An 18,651-nucleotide genomic window follows, 5' to 3' on the forward strand; every position below is an offset into this window, starting at 1 on the left:
ATCAAAAAAAGAAGAAAGAGCAAAAATTGAAGAACTAATTGCACATTTGGAGGATTTGGTAAAAAAACAACAAAGTAACCCCACAGGAAGAAGGAAGAAAGAAATAACAAAGATAAGAGCAGAACTAAATGAAATAGAAAATAAGAAAGCACTTGAAAAGATAAACAAAACCAAGAGCTGGTTCTTTGAGAAGATCAATAAAATTGACAAACCCTTAGCTATACTAACAAAGAAAAAAAGAGGATGCAAATACACAAAATAAGAAATGAGAAAGATATCACCACTGACCCCACAGAAATAAAGACTATCATAAAAGGATACTTTGAAAAACTATATTCCAACAAAAATGACAATTCAGAGGAAATGGACAAATTCCTAGAAACACATAAGCAGCCTATACTGATGAAAGAAGAAATTGATGGGCTCAACAAACCAATCACAAGTAAAGAGATAGAATCAGTCATTAAAAACCTCCCAACTAAGAAGAGCCCAGGGCCAGATGGCTTCACAGGTGAATTCTACAAAACATTCCATAAATAACTAATGCCAATCTTGCTGAAACTCTTGCAAAAAATCGAAACAGAAGGAACATTGCCTAACTCATTATGTGATACCAGGATTACTCTAGTACCAAAGCCAAACAAAGACTCCACAAGAAAGGAAAATTACAGACCAATTTCTCTAATGAACCTAGACACAAAAATCCTCAACAAAATACTTGCTAACCATATTCAACAACACATTAAACGAATTACACACCATGACCAAGTGGGATTCATTCTGGGTATGCAAGGGAAATAAATCAATGTAATATACCATATAAACAGATTGAAGGGGAAAAATCACATGATTATATCTATAGATGCAGAAAAAGCATTTGACAAAATACAGCACCCTTTCTTGATAAAAACACTGCAAAAGATTGGAATACAAGGAAATTTTCTGAACCTGATAAAGAGTATATATGGGGAAGCGGACTTGGCCCAATGGATAGGGTGTCCACCTACCACATAGGAGGTCTGCGGTTCAAGCCCTGGGCCTCCTTGACCCGTGTGGAGCTTGTCCAATGCACAGTACTAATGCATGCAAGGAGTGCTGTGCCACGCAGTCATGTCCCCTGGGTAGGGGATCCCCATGCACAAGGAGTGCACCCCATAAAGAGAGCAGCCCAGTACGAAAGAAAGTTCAGCCTGCCCAAGAATGGCACTGCACACAGGGAAAGCTGACGCAACTAAAGAAACACAGATTCCCAGTGCCACTGATAAGGATAGAAGTGGTCACAGAAGAACACACAGCAAATGGACGCAGAGAGCAGACAACTGGATGCGGGATGGGAGAGAAATAAATAAAAAATAAATCTTTTAAAAAAAGAGTATATATATGAAAAACCCACAACCAACATCATTTACAATGGTGAAATCCTTAAATCTTTCCCTCAGATCGGGAACAAGACAAGGATGCCCACTATCACCTCTTCTATTTAACATTGTCTTCGAAGTACTTGCTCGAGCACTGAGGCAAGAACCATATATAAAAGACATTCAAATTGGAAAGGAAGAAGTCAAAATTTCATTATTTGCAGACGACATGATCCTATACATAGAAAACCCTGAGAAGTCTACAAGAAAGTATCTAGAACTCATAAATGAGTTTAGTAAAGTCGCAGGGTATAAGATCAATGCACAAAAATCAGTAGCATTTCTGTACACCAATAATGAGCAAGCTCAGGAGGAAATCAAGAAACAAATACCATTTACAATAGTCAATAAAAAAAAATCAAATACCTAGGAATAAATTTAACTAAAGATGTAAAAAACTTACACACAGAGAACTACACAACACTCTTCAAGGAAATGAAAGAAGACCTAAATAATTGGAAGAATATTCCCTGTTAATGGGTAGGAAGACTAAATATTATTAAGATGTCTATCCTACCAAAACTGATCTACACATTAATGCAATCCCAATAAAATCAACACAGCATTCTTTAATGATCTAGAAAAACTAGCTATGAAATTTATTTGGAAAGGAAAGAGGCCCTGAATAGCCAAAGACATAATGAAAAAGAAAAATGAAATTGGAGGAATCACACTACCTGACTTCAAAACATACTACAAAACTACAGTAGTGAAAATAGCATGGTATTGTCACAAGGAGAGACACACAGACCAATGGAACCGAATTGAGAGTTCTGATATAGATCCTCATATATATAGTCATATAATATTCAATAAAGCCACCAAACCTGCTCAACTGGTAGAGAATGGCCTGTTCAACAAATGGTGCCTGGAGAACTGGATATTCATATGTAAAAGAATGAAAGAGGATTACCAACTCACACCTTATACAAAAATCAACTCAAGATGGATCAAAGACCTAAATATAAGAGCCAAGACCATAAAGATTTTGGAATGCAGTGTAGGGAAGCATCTACAGGACCTTGTAATAGGAAATGGCTTCATGAACTTCACACCAAAAGCACGAGCAGGAAAAGAACAAATAGATAAATGGGACTTCCTCAAAATTAAAGCCGCCTGCACCTCAAAGGAGTTTGTCAAGAAAGTGAAAAGAGAGCCTACCCAATGAGAGAAAATATTTGGTAACCATATATCTGATAGAAGACTTATAACCTGCATATATAAAGAACTCCTATATCTTGAAAAGAAAAAGAAAAACAACCCATTTAAAAAATGGGAAAAAGATTTAAACAGACACTTCTCCAAAGAATAAATATAAATGGCTAAAAAGCACATGAAAAAATGCTCCAAATCTCTAGTTATCAGGGAAATGCAAATCAAAACTACAATGAGATACCATCTTACTCCTATAAGATTGGCAGCTATGAAAAAAACAGAAGACTACAAATGTGGGAGAGGATGTGGAGGAATGGGAACACTCATCCACTGCTGGTGGGAATGCAGAAGGATCCAGCCATTCTGGAGGACATTTTGGCAGTTTCTCAAAAAAACTAGCTATAGATTTGCCATATGACCCAGCAATTCCGCTGCTGGGTATATGCCTGGTAGAACTGAAAACAAGGACACAAACCAATATATGCATACCAATATTCATAGCAGCATTGTTCACTATTGCCAAAAGTTGGAATCAACCCAAATGCCCATCAACAGATGAATGGATAAATAAAATGTGGTATATACATACAATGGACTACTACTCAGCTTTAAGAATGAATAAACTACAAACACATGATAACATGGATGAATCTTGAGAACCTTATGTTGAGAGAAGCAACCCAGGCATTGAAGGACAAATACTACATGACCTCAATGATATGAAATAAGTAAACCAAGCTGCCTCAGAGAGCTAGAGACTGGATGATAGGCTTAAAGGAAATTGGGGAGTAGAGGAAGGATGTAAGCTGACACCTACATGGGTGAAATCTATGATAAGCGGGAGATAAGTATTTGTACAAGGAAGGGATAAAATGGGGGCATAGGGATACCATTGGGTGGGGCTTTGCAGGCTTGTGGGGGGCTTGGGATGGGAGAATGGGTAATATTGCCCAAGAAATTGGGGTGAGGGTGGGGGAACATATGAACATAGGAGATTGTCAGATATTTGGTTGAGAGTATAATGCTGAGAAAACGTTTTCAAAAACATAATAAGGAAGGGTACCTGTTTAAGATGCTTAAAGGGGATAATCTGACACAGGACAGGCTTCTAGGGAGTGTGTGAGTGCTCATTCTGTCACAGTGGGTTATATCATTGGTTAGAGACCCATATAATGAGAGTGAAGTTATACCCACATCCTGGGGAGGACTGATGTTCTCAAATAGAGAGAATTGTATCTCTCGAGAGAAATGGTGGCTCCCAATGCATTAGGACAGTCGAGCGTGTCAAGCCCTCAGCATTGTTGCAAGTATCTCCGAACATGGCCCTTCAAGCAATGAAGATTGACTGTCACTGTGGGCCCTGAGGGGAGGGGGAAAGAGGTATTGAATAGATGGAATCAATGTAACTGTATGGGCAATAGAAGTGTTCCACAAGATTATGCAAGGATGGATATAAGACATGTTAAAGTACACCAAAAATGTATAGGGGCCTATAGGCTAAAATGTAAATCATAATGTAAAACATAAGATAACCAAAAATTTAGAAAATTGTATAGTCTAAATATAAACCACAATGTAAACCCAAATGTTACCTTGTTTGAAAGCTATTGTCTCAATATTTGTACATCAGTTTCAGTAAATATAGTATGAATATGTAAAAAGATTATTGCTGTGGAAGGGAAAAGGGTTTTATATTGGATATGTGGGAGTACTGTATATTGTATATATGAATTACTGTGATCTAAAACTTTTGTGAAGACAAGCTTAATAGGAAAAGAAAAAGAAAGGATGTAGACACTGGGGAAAAGATGAAAGAAGCTGCCTTGCCAATTTGCATACAGGGCAACACTTATTGTAGTGATGAAAGGCAAAACATCAAAAACAAAGCTTTTGCATCTTGTAATTTTTTGATACCCCAATTTATTTTTACCTTAATTTTTCTAAATTAATATGTATTCTATATCTAACCTTTAAATTCATCACTATATTCCATTTTACTATTAATGGAACCTGGCAATATATTGGGCTTCATTTTTGAAGAAGTTTTGGATCACAGAGAGGTTCAATAATGGCAGGGGAGGAATACTGGTGTGGGATGTTGTTGGCGGGACACATGTTTGGCAGGGAGTTCAGGGCGTATATCCAGGGTACATAAAAATGTTTGGGTATTTTCATAGTGGTTACAATTAAAAACAACTGAGGGAGTGCTGAGTTCCTATCCAGGGGAGCTCTATCACATTCCCTAAAGGAACAGCAACAATCCCCCAAGTGCAATGGCAAAGACCAAAAAAGAAGGAAGGTCCAACAATGAGCCCTTGATACTATTGACTATGCTTGTGAGCCTGTGCACCTGAAATAAGAACAAGGCTTAGAGCTGCAGGGTGTCTAAGAGTTACCTCCTGAGAGCCTCCATGTTGCTCAAATGTGGCCAGTCTTGAAGCCAAACTCAGCATGCTAATGTGTTGTCTTCCCCCCAGCATGGGACATGACTCCCGGGGATGAACCTCCCTGCTCCTGAGGGATTACTACCAATTACCAGCTGATGGTGTAACTAGAAAACGACCTTGAATAAAAAGGATCAACGCAGACCAGCAGAATATCTCAGTCTACATATAATACCGGGAGTTAAAAATGCTTTTTAACCTGAATAAAAGGGGGAAATGGAATGGACAAATGAGTTTATATGGCTATGAGTCTCCAAAAAGAGCTGGGAGTTTATCAGAGGGGTTGCCCTTATGCACACCTCAGCAGAGTCCTAGAGACAGATAAAGTATATACAACTTCAGGTATTGGTTCTTCTGAGGGTTACAGAGACCCACAGGTTCTATGGTCATGGCAGATGGCCCTACCTTGGAGTTTGTGTTTCTGTGTGATGGAGCTGGACTCTGATGTGATCTTTGTTCCCAAGCCTCTCCTGTTACTTTTACTGGATCTGTAGTTGACGCTTGGGTTTAATGTATACCCAGGGGACCTGAATGTCTCGACTGACCATGTGATAGCCAGACCCTGAGCCTCAAAATCTTGCAACTCCTACACTCTGGTTTATTGGACTTATCCCACTCAGCTAATATGGAGGTGAAGAAGGCCAACCACCACACCAGGGAGCTAAGACTGCCTACAACTGAAAGCAGGAGAATTGCATCCATCATCCATGTGGAATCTAAGCCCCCTCTTGATATAGACGTGGAGTGGACACAACCATTCCAGCATCCACAGGATGGAGGAATAGAGTATGGATTAGAGTGGACTTACTGATATTCTATTCATGAACTCTTGTGATTAGTAATTGAAGAAAATGTGGCATTGGTGTGGAGAAAGTGGCCATGGTGGCTGCTGGGGGTAGGGAGTGGGAGGAAGAGATGTGATGTGGGGACATTTTCGGGACTTGGAATTGTCCTGGGTGGTGCTGCCAGGACAGTTGCCAGACATTGTATGTCCTCCCATGTCCCACTGTGTGGACTGTGGGAGAGTGTGGGCTATGGTGTGGACCATTGACCATGAGGTACAGCAGTGCTCAGAGATGTATTCACCAAGTGCAATGAATGTCTCATGATGATGGAGGAGGTTGTTATGAGGGGAGGAGTGGGCTAAGGGGGATGGGGGGTATATGGGTACCTCATATTTTTTGAATGTCACATTAAAAAAATAAATAAAGACCAAAAAAACAAGCAGAAAGTACAGTTTTCCCACATGTACCCCACAAAAACACACATAGTTTTCCCTACTGTTAACATTTTGCATTAGTGTGGTGTGCTTGTTAAAATTGATGAAATAATATTGTTATCATTATATTAACTATTGTCCATTGTTTACCTTAGGGTTCATTATTGGATAACGGGTTTTTTGGTTTTTTTTTTGAGCATTTGTAGGTTTACAGAAAAATCATAAAACAAAGTGTTCCCACATAGCCCCTCCCCCATTATTTGCACCTTGCATTAGTTTGGGAGATTTGTAACAATTGATGAAAGAATATTATTATAATTGTACTGTTAACTCTAGTCCATAGTTTACATTAGGGCTCACTGTTTATGTTGTACAATCCTATGGTGATTTGAAGCTGTATTTACCCCAGAAAAACATAGTAAGTAGGCCCTTTTTTTTTTTAGGAGGCACCAAGTATTGAACTGGGGGCCTCGTACATGGGAAGCAGGCGTTCAACCACTGAGCTGCATCTGCTCCCAAGTAGGACCTTTTGATGAGGTTTCTTCAGTTAAGGTATGGCCCACTTCAATCACAAAGGGTCTTAATCCTTTACCAGAGTCATTTATAAGAGAATGAAATTCAGACAGAGAGAGAGAAAGCCACAGGAAGCAAGGAGCTGAAACAACTAAAGAGGAAGTAAGAGACCAGGAGATGCCACCATGTGTCTTGTCCTGTGACAGAGGATCCAAGGATCGCCAGAAGCCTGCCCCAGAATGCCACCACCATCAGGGAGAAAACATCACCTTGATGAAGCCTTGATTTGGACTTTTACCCTCAAAAACTTGAGTGAATAGATTCCCATTGTTTAACCCACCCCTTTTCATGACATTTGCCTCAGCAGCCTAGGAAACTAAAACAAATCCTATGTTGTTTTTTAAAAATTTTTTATTCTAGTAACGTATATTACCTAAAAATTCCCCCTTTAACCATGTTCAAATATATGTGTAATAATTATGTTCACCATGTTGCGCTCCCATCAGCACCACTGTCATTTACCAAATGGATGGTTTTCCCTTGGTTTTTCTTACCAAAACTTTCACATCATTCCAAATAGAAACTCTATAATTTAAGCATTAATTCCACATTTCTATCCCTACCCCATCCCCCAGTAACCTGTATTTTAGATTCTAATTCTGTGCATTTGCTTATTCTAATTATTTCCTATCAAAGAGATCATACCATTTGTCCTTTGTGTCTGCCTTATTAACATCATGATGTTTTCAAAGTTCATCCATATTTTTGCATTATCTGAATTTCATTCTTTATGGCTGAATAATATTCTATATGTTTTGTTAATCTTCTAATCAGTTGATGGATACCTGGGTTGCTTCCATCTTTTTTTTTTTTTTTTTTTTTTTTTTTTTTAGGAGATACCGGGGATTGAATCCAGGACCCAGTACATGGGAACCAGGCACTCAAACTACTGAGCTACACCTGCTTCTGCTTCCATCTTTTGGCAATTGAGAATGTTGCTATGAACATCAGTGTGCAAATACCACTCAAGTCCTTGCTTTCACTTCTTTGGGGTACATACCTAGTACTGGGATTGCTGGGTCATATGGTAGTTCTATACTTAGCTTTCTGAGGAACTGCCAAACTGTCTTCCACAGTGTCTAGTCTTTTTATATTCCCAGTGACTGAGTTTTCGCATTTCTCCACATCCTTTCCAACAATTTTCCATTTTTTAAATAGTAACTATTATAGTGGATGTAAAATGGTATCTCATTATGGTTTTGATTTGTAGTTCCCTAATGGTTAATGAACTGGAGCATCTTTTCATGTGCTTTTTGGCCATTTGTATATCTTCTTTGGAGAAATGTCTTTTGAAGACTTTTGCCCGTTTTTTAATTGGTTGTTGTCTTTTGGTTGTTGAGTTGTGAATTTTTCAAATTTATTCTGGATATTAAACCCTTATCGGATATGTGGTTTCCAAATATTTTCTCCCAATGAGTAGGTTGTCTTTTTACTTTCATGATAAAGTCCTTTGATACATGAAAGTTTTTAAATTTGTTGAGATCTCACTTATCTATTATTTTCTTTTCTTGCTTATGCTTTGATTGTAAAGTCTAAGAAACCATTGTCTACCACAATTTCCTAAATATGCTTTCTTCTGGGAGTTTTATAGTCCTGGTTCTTATATTTAGGTCTTTACATCATTTTTTATTTATTTTTGTATATGCTTTGAGATACAGTTCCCTCTTCATTCTTTTGCATATGGATATCCAGTTTTCCCAACATATTTGTTGAAGAGACTGTTCTTTCCCAATGAAGTTGATTTGGCAGCCTTGTCAAAAAGCAATTGCCATTGATGTAAGGGTCTGTTTCTGAATTCTCAATTTAATTCCAATCATCTATATATCTGTCCTTGTACAGTACCATGTTGTTTTGACCACTGTAACTTTATGGGTTTTTGGTTTGTCTTTTTTTAAAGATTTATTTATCCACCCCCACCTCTGTTGTCTGTTCTCTTTGCCCATTTGTTGTGCATTCTTCTGTGTCTGTGTCTGCTTGTCTTCTCTTTAGGTGGCTCCGGGAACCAATCCTGGGACCTCCTGGAGTGGAAGAGAGGTGCTCAATCTCTTGTGCCACCTCACTCCCTGGTCTGCTGTGTCTGTTATTGTCTCTCTTTTGTGTCTCTTTTTGTTGTGTCATCTTGCTGCATCAGCTCTCTGCTTGGGCCAGCATGCCATGCAGGCCAGCTTGCCTTCACCAGGAGGCCCCAGGAATTGAACCCTGGACTTTCCATATGGTAGCTGGGAGCCCAGTCACTTGAGCCACATCTGCTTCCCTGTAACTTTGTAATGAGTCTTGAAATATGGTCATGTGAGTCCTCCAACTTCAATCCTCTTTTTTAGGACGGTTTGTGCTATTCAGGGATCCTTACTATTTCAAATAAATTTGATGGTTGGCTTTTCCATTTCTGCAAAGAAGGCTTTTTGGAATTTTTAATTATTAGGATTGCATCGAATCTGTAAATCTCTTTGGGTAGAATTGACATCTTAAGAGTATTTAGTCTTCCAGTCCATGCATGCAGAATATCCTTCCATTTGTTTAGATCTTTTAAATTTTCTTTTACCTTGTTTTGTGGTTTTCCATGTACAAGTTCTTTATTCCTTTGTTCTTGATTCTCTTTGTTGTTATTTTAAATGGAATTTTTTAAAAAATTTCTTCTTCAGATTATTCATCACTAGTGTGTAGGACCTGCAGTGATTTTTGCATGCTGATCTTGTACCCTACCACTTTGCTCAATTTGTATTTATTATCACTAGTAGCTTTGTTGTGGATTTTTCAGATTTTCCGTATATAGGACCATCTACCAAGAGGAGCAGTTTCACTTCTTTCCATTTTGCATGACTTTTTACTTCTTACTCTTGCCTAATTGCTTTGACCAGGATTTCCAGTACAATGTTGACTAACAGTAGTGACAGTGGACATCCTTGTCTGGTTTCTTATCTTAGAGGAAAAGCTTTTAAATATTTCTCCAGTGAGTCTTATGTTAGTGTTCGAGGTTTTCATATATCTCCTTTATCATGTTGAAAAAGTTTTCTTCTATTCCTAGTTTTCTAAGTGTTTTTTTTTTTATCAAGAAGGGGTGCTGGATTTTGTCAGATGCCTTTCTGCATCAATTGAGATCATTGTGTGTTTTTTTCCTTCATTCTGTTTACATGGTATATTACTTTACTTGATTTTCATTTGTTGAACCACCTTGTTTATTACCTGGGATAAATACCACTTGATCATAGCATATAATTCTTTCAATGTGCTGTTGAATTCAGTTTGCTGGTATTTTGCTGAAGATTTTTGCATCCCTATTCATAAGAGATAATGGTCTATAATTTTCTTTTCATGTGATACCTTTATCTGTATTTGTTATTAGAGTGATATTGACCTAATTGAATGAGCTAGGAAGTGTTCCTCCTCTTCAATTTTTCTGGAAAAATTTAAGCATGATTTTTGTTAATTCTTCTTGGAATTTTGGTATAATTCCTTTTGAAACCATATAGTCCTAGGCTTTTCTTTGTTTCGGAGATTTTGATTACTGATTCAATCTCTTTACTAGTTATTGGACTCTTGAGATCTAGATTCAATGTAGATAGTTTGTGTGTTTCTAGGAATTTATCCACTTCAGTAGTTTAATTTGCTGATATACAGTTGCTCATAGTAACCTCTTCTAATCCTTTTTAATTCTATGAGATCAGTAGTAATATCCCCTTTTTCATTTCTGATTTTAATTATTTGTGGCCTCTTTTTTTGTCAGTCTCATCAATTTTATTTAAGGTTTGTTGATTTTATTGTTCTTTTCAAAGAACCAGGTTTTGGTTTTATTGATTCTCTCCATTTTTCAAATTCTCTATTTCATTTAACTCCTCCCTAATCTTTGATATTTCTTTCCTTTGCTCCCTTTGGGTTTAGTTTGCTCTTCTTTTTCTAGATCCATTTTTAAAATAAGAATTCAGAGTTATAAATTACCTTCTCAACACTGCCTTCATGGCATCCCATTAGCTTTAGTATATTGTGGGGGTTTTTTGTTTTGTTTTGTTTTGTTTTGTTTTGTTTTGTTTAGCATACAAAATAGTTTTAGTTAAAGGGGAGGATCTGCAGCTAGTTTTTGGCATGCTCTGGCATGTTCTGGCATGCTCAAACTTCCATCCCTTGGACTGGATATAGGGTTTGTTTTATGGCTGTGTGAGCTTCCCAGGGCCTTGCCAAAATGCCTTGCAGACAACAGAGGGCAGGACAGTGCTGCAGCCCTTTGGGGAATCCTGTGCCAGCTGGTTGAAGGCATCTTGCCTCTGACCATGACAGTACAGCTCCTGGTGTGACTGCTCACTGCAGCTCACACACCTTCAGTTTGGACACCTCCTGAACTTGCATGTCATCTGTTATGGTCCCCACAACTACAGCTTTGTTTTCATGGCCTGGAAGCTTCATCTTCCAGATCAACTGGGACAGGTACAGGCATGACAGGTTGGTGCAGCTCATGAACAACCACTTCAGCATAGCTTGGTTGAAGATAGAGTTGGTTCTTCTGGCCAGAAACTTGTATACCTGGACCAGCAACCTCAGGTAAATGCCCTAGCTCTTGGGTTCCTTGCTTTGAACATTTTGGCCCTTGTTCGTGATAGATGTTTACTCCCATAATGGCACCTCCTGCTCACCCAGATCCAGAAAGAACTGACCCATTGGTTGTTGGGAATGCAATGATTAATTTCCACATATTTGTGAATTTTCCAGTTCTTTTGCAGTTATCAAATTCTAGATTCATTCCTTTGTAGTCAGAGAAGATACATAGTATGAGTTCAATATTTTTAAATTGACTGAGACTTGTTTTGTGACCTAACATATTGTCTATCCTGGAGAATGGTCCATATGCACTAGAGAAGAATGTATATTCTGCTGTTGTTGGTGAAGAGTGTTATATATATAAACTATAAACTAATATATATATATATATATATATTTTAGTTTATAGTGTTGTTCAAGTCTTCTATTTCTTTATCAATCTTCTGTCTATCCATTGTTGAAAAGTGGTTTCCTACTATTTAATGTAGACTCATCTATTTTTTCTTTCTAATCTGTCAACATTTGCTTCATATATTTTGGGACTCTGCTGTTAGGTGCATATAGATTTATAATTGTTATGTCTTCTTGTTTAATTGATCCCTCCATCAGTACAGTGTCCTTGTTTGTCCCTTCTAACAGGTTTTTTTCCTCTGATTTTATTATAGCTACCTTAGCTCTCTTTTGGTTAATATTTGCATAGACTGTTTTTATCCATTCTTTCACTTTTAGTCTATGTGAGTCTGACTTTAAGGTGAGTCTCTTTAAACAGCTTATAGTAGGGTCATTTTTTAAAAATCCGTTCTGCCAATCCATGCCTTTTGACTGTGGAGTTTAATCCATTTACATTTAAATAACTACTGATGATGCAGGAATTTCTTCTGCCATTTTACTAATTGATTTTTGTAATTATTATACCTATTTTGTCTTTCAATTCTATTACTGCCTACTTTTATATTTAGTTCATCTTTTGTAGTGAATCATTTTGACTTCCTTTCTTTTTTTTATGTTTTTCAGCTGTTTTTTTGTTGTTGTTACAATGCAGCTTAAGTTAATATTCTAAATCTATAACAATTTGATCTGATACAACTTAACTTCAATAGCATACACAACTTTGTCTCTATATCTCTCTCACCCACCTTTTTGTTGTTCTTGTCACAAATTATATCTTCATACATTATTTGTCCCAAAACCATAAACTTATAATTATTTTTATGCATTTGTATTTTAGATCCTGTAAAAAGTAAAAAGTATAGTTACATACAAAAAATACAATATTATGATACCCACATATATAATTAACCATGTGGTTACCATTACCAGAGATCTTTATTATTTCTTTATGCCACTTCAGTCTGCCATCTAGTGTTCTTTCCTTTCAATCTGTAGAATTCTCTTTAGCTTTGCTTGTATGGCAGATCTCCCTCATCTTTTATTTATCTGGAATGTCCTGAATTTTTGAAAGATAGTCTCACCAGATATAAAATTCTTTGTTGGCAATTAATTTCTTTAAGCACTTTATTTTGTCCCACTGTTTTCTTGCCCTCATGTTTCTTATAGAAAGTTGTAACTTATTCTTACTGGTCACTTGCACATGACACTTTCCTTTGCTCTTGCAGCTTCCAGGATTCTCTTTGCCTTTGGAATTTTTCAGTTTGATTATAATGTGTGTGGGCATGGATCTCTTCAAATTTATCCAGCTGGTGTTCATTTGGCTTCATAAATATATATGTATTTATATTTTTCACTTAATATGGAAGTTTTCTGCCATTATTTATTTGAATATCCCTACTCTCTCTTTCTCTCTTTCTTCTCCATCTGGGATTCTCATAATGTCTATTGGTACTCTTGATATTGTGTGTCTTTGGCATTCACTTTTTTTTTAAGTTTTATTTTTTATTTATTCATTTCCCCCCCACCCCCCCACCCCCATTGTTTGCATTCTCTGTCTGCTCTCTGTGTCCTTTTACTGTGTGTGTGCTCTCTGTGTCTTCTCTTTAGGAGTTAACCTGGGATCTCCCATGTGGGAGAAAGACGCTCAATCACTTGAGCAACCTCAGCTCCCTGCTTTGTTATGTCTCTCATTGTCTTTCCTCTTTGTGTCTCCTTGTTGCATCATTTTGTTCCATCACCTTGCTGCACCAGCCCATCACGCCAGCTCACTGTCTTGCTCTTCTTCTCCAGGAGGCATCAGGAACCCAACCCAGGACCTCCCATGTGGTAGGCAGGAACTCAGTCACTCGAGCCACAGCTGCTTCCCTTCTGTTTACTTCTTTCCATTCTTTTTTCTTTTCAACCTGAATCATTACAATTGTCTTATCTTCAAATTCGCTGATTCTTTTTTGTGCCAACATCAATTGGCTATTGAATCCCTGTAAGAAATTTTTAACATTCGTTATTCAGCTCTGGTTGGTTCTGTGGTGGTTTGTAACTGTATGTACACCAGAAAATCATGTTCTTAAAGCTAATCCATTCCTGTGGGTGTAAACCTATTGTATGTAGGACTTTTTGATGAGTTTACTTTAATTAGGGCATGGCCCAAGGTGGGTCTTAATTCTTTTCCTGGAGTCCTTTATAAATGGAATGAAATTTAGACAAAAAGAAAGCAAGCCACAGAAGCTGAAAGCAATGAAACCTGGGAGAGAAGGGAGAGACCAGCAGAGGCTGCCATTTGCCTTGCCTTGTGGCAGAAGAGCCAAGGATCTCCAGCAGCCAGTCTTCAGGAAGAAAGCATCACCTTGATGGTGCCTTGATTTGGACATTTTTCTCAGCCTCAAAACTGTAAGCTAATAAATTACCATTGTTTAAAACTGACTCACTGGGAAGCAGATTTGGCTCAATTGATAGAGCGTCCACCTACCACACGGGAGGTCCAAGGTTCAAACCAAGGGCCTCCTGACCCATGTGGTGACCTGGCCCATGCACAGTGCTGATGCATGCAAGGAGTGCCATGCCATGCAGGGGTGTCCCCTATGTAGAGGAGCCCCATGCACAAGGAGTGCGCCCTGTAAGGACAGCCGCCCCGTGAGGAAAAAGCACAGCCTGCCCAGGGGTGGCGCTGCACACACTGAGAGTTCACACAGCAAAATGACACAACAAAAAAGGAGACATAAACTCCTGGTTCCGCTGACAAGTATCCAAGTGGACATGGAAAAACACACAGCGAATCAACCCAGAGAGCAGACAATGGGGGGTGGGGGGGAGGGAAGGGAGAGAAATAAAAAATAAATCTTTAAAAAAAAACTAACTCATTTCATGGTATTTATTTTTAGCAGTCTACAGAACTAAAATTTTATAATTTTTATCCCTTTATTGATATTCTCATTTTGTTTTGTATGTCATTTTCTTATCAACTTTAGTTCTTTTTCCATGCTTCCCTTTTAGTCTTTGAGGAAATTTTAGATAAGTTTTTTAAAAAGTATTTTCCTGTTATGTCCATAGTCTGGTGTTCTCCGTTGATTGTTTCTGATGTTTCATCTTCAAACTTTGGATGGTCCATCATTCCTGTTTGTCTACTAATCTTTTGTCTGCACACCTTACATTTTAATATTTTAATGTGTTGATCTGGAATTTAATCCCTGAACTTCCTGTTCCTTAAGTTTATACCCAACTAATGATATATGAGATTCCCTTGAGTGCCAGGAGTTAACAAACATCTACAAAACATACCTTTCACAGTGTTTGTAACCTGGTTCTGTGTTAGCTATTGCTTTCCTTTGGAGCTTAGCTCTCTTTCCAAGAAAATTAGCCCAAGGCGAAAGGACAGTGTCCTCTCCATTCTTTTCTGAGCTTGCATCTTGTCCTAGGAATGCTCTCATTGCTTTAGGAATTCCCCCCTTTCGAGGGGTCCAAAAACTGTCTCTTATCCTTATGTAATAGACTAAAGCTGGTAATTCCTTGTCCCACAATGCTTTGATTGGATTGTTTCTGTCATTGTTGCAGCTGTCCACAGGCTGTTTCTACGCAAGTGCTGGGCGAGTGAGCCAGGGAGGAGCCTCCTGGTTAAAGCAGACAATGGGGGGTGGGGGGGAGGGAGGAGGGAAGAGAAATACATTTAAAAAATAAATCTTGGAAAAAAAAAAAAAGGACCCCATGACCACGGTCTGGGTGGGATCTTTCCAGCTTTGTGGGGTCTCACAGCCATGTTCTATTCCAGGTCCCAGCTGCCTTCTCCCTTTCCCTATTCTAAGCTGCCTCAGAACCATGTCACATTCATGGATAGAGAAGCCAACAATCCTGCAGCTCAAGTTCTCTAGAGCTGACTGAAACCCAGAACCATCCTCTAGACTCTGGACTCCATGAGACCAGGCCCTCACTGCTCCCCATGAATCCTTACATTAGCTAATGGGTCCCTTTATTTCTTGCTGTCAGAAGATCCCAGCTAAATCACTTTAATATAATTTGTCTGTAAAAATGGAAAAATATAAGTGACCCCTATTGTAAATACAAGCCTAAATCATTTATAAGGTTCTGCCACTAAATGCTACATTATAGGCAATGTGTGTAAGTACATCACTAACCAAACAAAATTTAAAAACCACTCTTTGATTTACCCCAAATTTCCCTTTCCTCTGTACCATCATTTTCTTAGATGTCCTCTCCCCCATATCCAGCTTCCTTTACTGGGCCAGTGGTTTTATAACGAGCCCATGGTTCACATCAGAGGCAGGTGTTGGATGTCAGCCCGATGGGCTCACTAGCTGTCCCGCCTCCAGACATGATTCTAACCCGTGCCTCGGCCAAATGACAAACGGCCACCCATCCTGGCTCATTTGGGTGCATCCTAGACATGGAAATGAACCAAACCTGTAAACCTCCCATGTATGCGGCCAGGCCCTCTGTTGGCTGCTGTTGTAGTCGTGTGCTTTTCCCTTGCACAGCTCCTCCTATCAGCAGCCCTCAGGGCTCACCTGACAATCACAAATCTACTCTGAACTGTCTTCACAGAGGGAAGGAAGGAGGACAAAGACAGCACCTGCACTCATAAGATTGGGTACATTTCTTCCCAGGGCAGGGACCATCTTAAGAGCAGTAGACTCTTGGAGTGGATGTGATCAGTTTCAGTTGGATGTTAATAATTTTTCACAGATTGTGAGCATTAAGCAAGCTAAACTACTGTTTCTATCTCATTTCCACAGACCTCCTCCTACACTCCAGGGGCTGAGGATGTTGTCTTAGAAGTCTTTGAGTTTTCTTGATTCTTTTTATTTCAATGATAATGTATAAAAATGCCTATCTGCTATTCTGGCTCATGTAAAGGGAGGACCTTATAAACAAGAGCGGTGGACAGACTTGGTGCCCACCTTTACAGCTGAGATTATCACAGTGCTAATGAGTGGTCTAAAGACAAATGTCAGGGGCTGCAAGAAGTTGTTCCTTTAAGAAGCACCATACATTATTGTTTGAGAACATCTGAGTGAGATTATGGGGAAAGTATACACTCTAAAATTATTGTGATGGTTAATTTCATGTGTCAACCTGGCTAGGTTAGAGGCCAAACAGCTGGCCTGCTTGCTACTGAGAGTAATGCATTATGGCATTTGTATCTGTAATTAGTTGGTTGCCTCTACAGTCAACAAAGCTGATTGCTCTGAGCATTGTGGGTAATCTCCTCATGCAGTCAGTTGGCAGTCTTAAAAGTCAGAATTGGGGCTTTCAGAGGTCAGATTAAGAATTTCTGCCTCAAAACACTGGCTCTTGCTGGTATTTCTAGCCAGCCAGTTTATCTAGGGGAATTCGGACTACGGACTTCAGCATCACCTTTGCCGGAGGGCCCAGCTTGCGGTCTACCCCGTGGTCAGACTTGCCAGGCCCCGTGGTTGTGTGAGCCAACTTTTTGTAGTATCTTTTTCCTACTGGTTTGTTTCTCTGGAGAACCCTAATGCAATAATATAATTTGGATATCTGCAGGGGTCTCAGCTGAAGCCTCTAGTGATAAGGGTCATTATATTCTGATTCTCTCACAGGCAGGACTAAATTATTTCTGTTCCCATCTAGATAGGTCCTTCTTGGACTCCTTCTAGCTCTCCTGCCGGTTGGTGGTTCACTATCTCGCATAAGCAGTTTTCAACCAGGAGACTCCGAGGGACCCTGTAAACAAATGAAAGAACATGTCAGCCCGATGGTGAGGCCTGAAACACCTGGGTCTTTTTGGACAGCTCTATTCTTATAGATGTCCTGCAGCCAGGCTGAGCCCCACATTCTGTGAGAGCTGCACCAACTCGGCTCACCCCTTCTTTAGCAAAGTTGGCCGCCTTACACCATCTCCAGTTTAGCTACACAAGCCTCCCAATGGCAGGGAAGCAGCTTTTTGAAAATGTATTTTGTTCTTCTACAGGGTATTCAGTCTCTCACTTGAGAGTGCTTAAGAGAGTCCCTTGCTTGGAGTTGTTTTTCTCCATCTATTGAACATCCTGAAACCACAGGAAGAAAGAAAAGCAATTAAGAATATTCCTGAGCTCCTGGATCAGTTGCTGAAAATGTGAAACCCTTTGCAGAGAAGAACCTACCAGGTGCTGGGGCAGGCAGGGTGGGCAGGCAGGGTGGGGCAGGGCCCCAGCCAGCCTCTGAGCCAGAAGGGTGGGTGCCTCTCCCCACTGTCGTTTTTAACTCTATGACGTTATCATTTCAGGCCCAGATTAGTTGAGAACATTTGGGAAACTCACACTGTAAAAATACTTCCTTTTCTCATGTAGGCAAGATAGCACAGGAGGGTGACAGTAGGTTACTAAGAAAGCAGTTTCCATTATATAACTTGGACTAAAATAAAGTGTTCCGGGCCAAAAATAGGGCTGAGAAAGAATGTGACTAAATGGCACTGACAAGTCATTATTTACTGAAACTGTCAATGGGCTGAACTTAAGTTTTGATCTGTGTCCTATAACTTATTACTTAGGTCTGACTGGCCCCTGCAGGGAGCCGAGTCACTTTCCTGACAAATGTTTAAAATAAGCAAATGTTTTAGAGGCGGATGTTTAAGGCAAGGTAAGTAGCAGCAGCACTCACACCGCTTTCCAGATGCAGCCCCCCTCTTCCTTAGTGAACAGTAATATGGAAGCGTCTGGGTGCTGTACGTACGGGGTATGTCCTTTCATGACATCTTCCCATCACATGTTTGAGTAGCAGGAAGTCCGCGGGTCACTGTGGTGGGCAGGTGGTGAGAGCAACAGCTCTGGCCCCAGGGCTCCGTCTCCACAGGTGGGTGCTCTCCTGCCACAGCCCCGGGCCAGGAGCCTGCACCCCTCAGGGCTCGGGCCTGGACATCCGTAACTCACCCCCACCTTCAGTGCACACAGCCCGTGTTCACCAAGGACAC

At 39.5% G+C, this 18,651-nt stretch overlaps 1 protein-coding gene across 1 annotated transcript in view; it reads left to right on the forward strand.

Moving 5' to 3' along the window:
• The window catches only part of ZRANB3 (zinc finger RANBP2-type containing 3), a 362,849-nt gene extending 345,001 nt beyond the window's left edge, over positions 1-17,848 (forward strand). Inside the window, exon 23 of the mRNA XM_058301085.2 lies at positions 17,674-17,848. Coding sequence (XP_058157068.2) covers positions 17,674-17,694 — 21 coding nt within the window. The 3' untranslated portion in view covers positions 17,695-17,848. The remainder of the gene's footprint in view (positions 1-17,673) is intronic.
• Positions 17,849-18,651: the final 803 nt, after the last annotated feature.

This window comes from Dasypus novemcinctus, chromosome 7, assembly GCF_030445035.2.
Source record: "Dasypus novemcinctus isolate mDasNov1 chromosome 7, mDasNov1.1.hap2, whole genome shotgun sequence".
NCBI classification, from domain to species: Eukaryota; Metazoa; Chordata; class Mammalia; order Cingulata; family Dasypodidae; genus Dasypus; species Dasypus novemcinctus.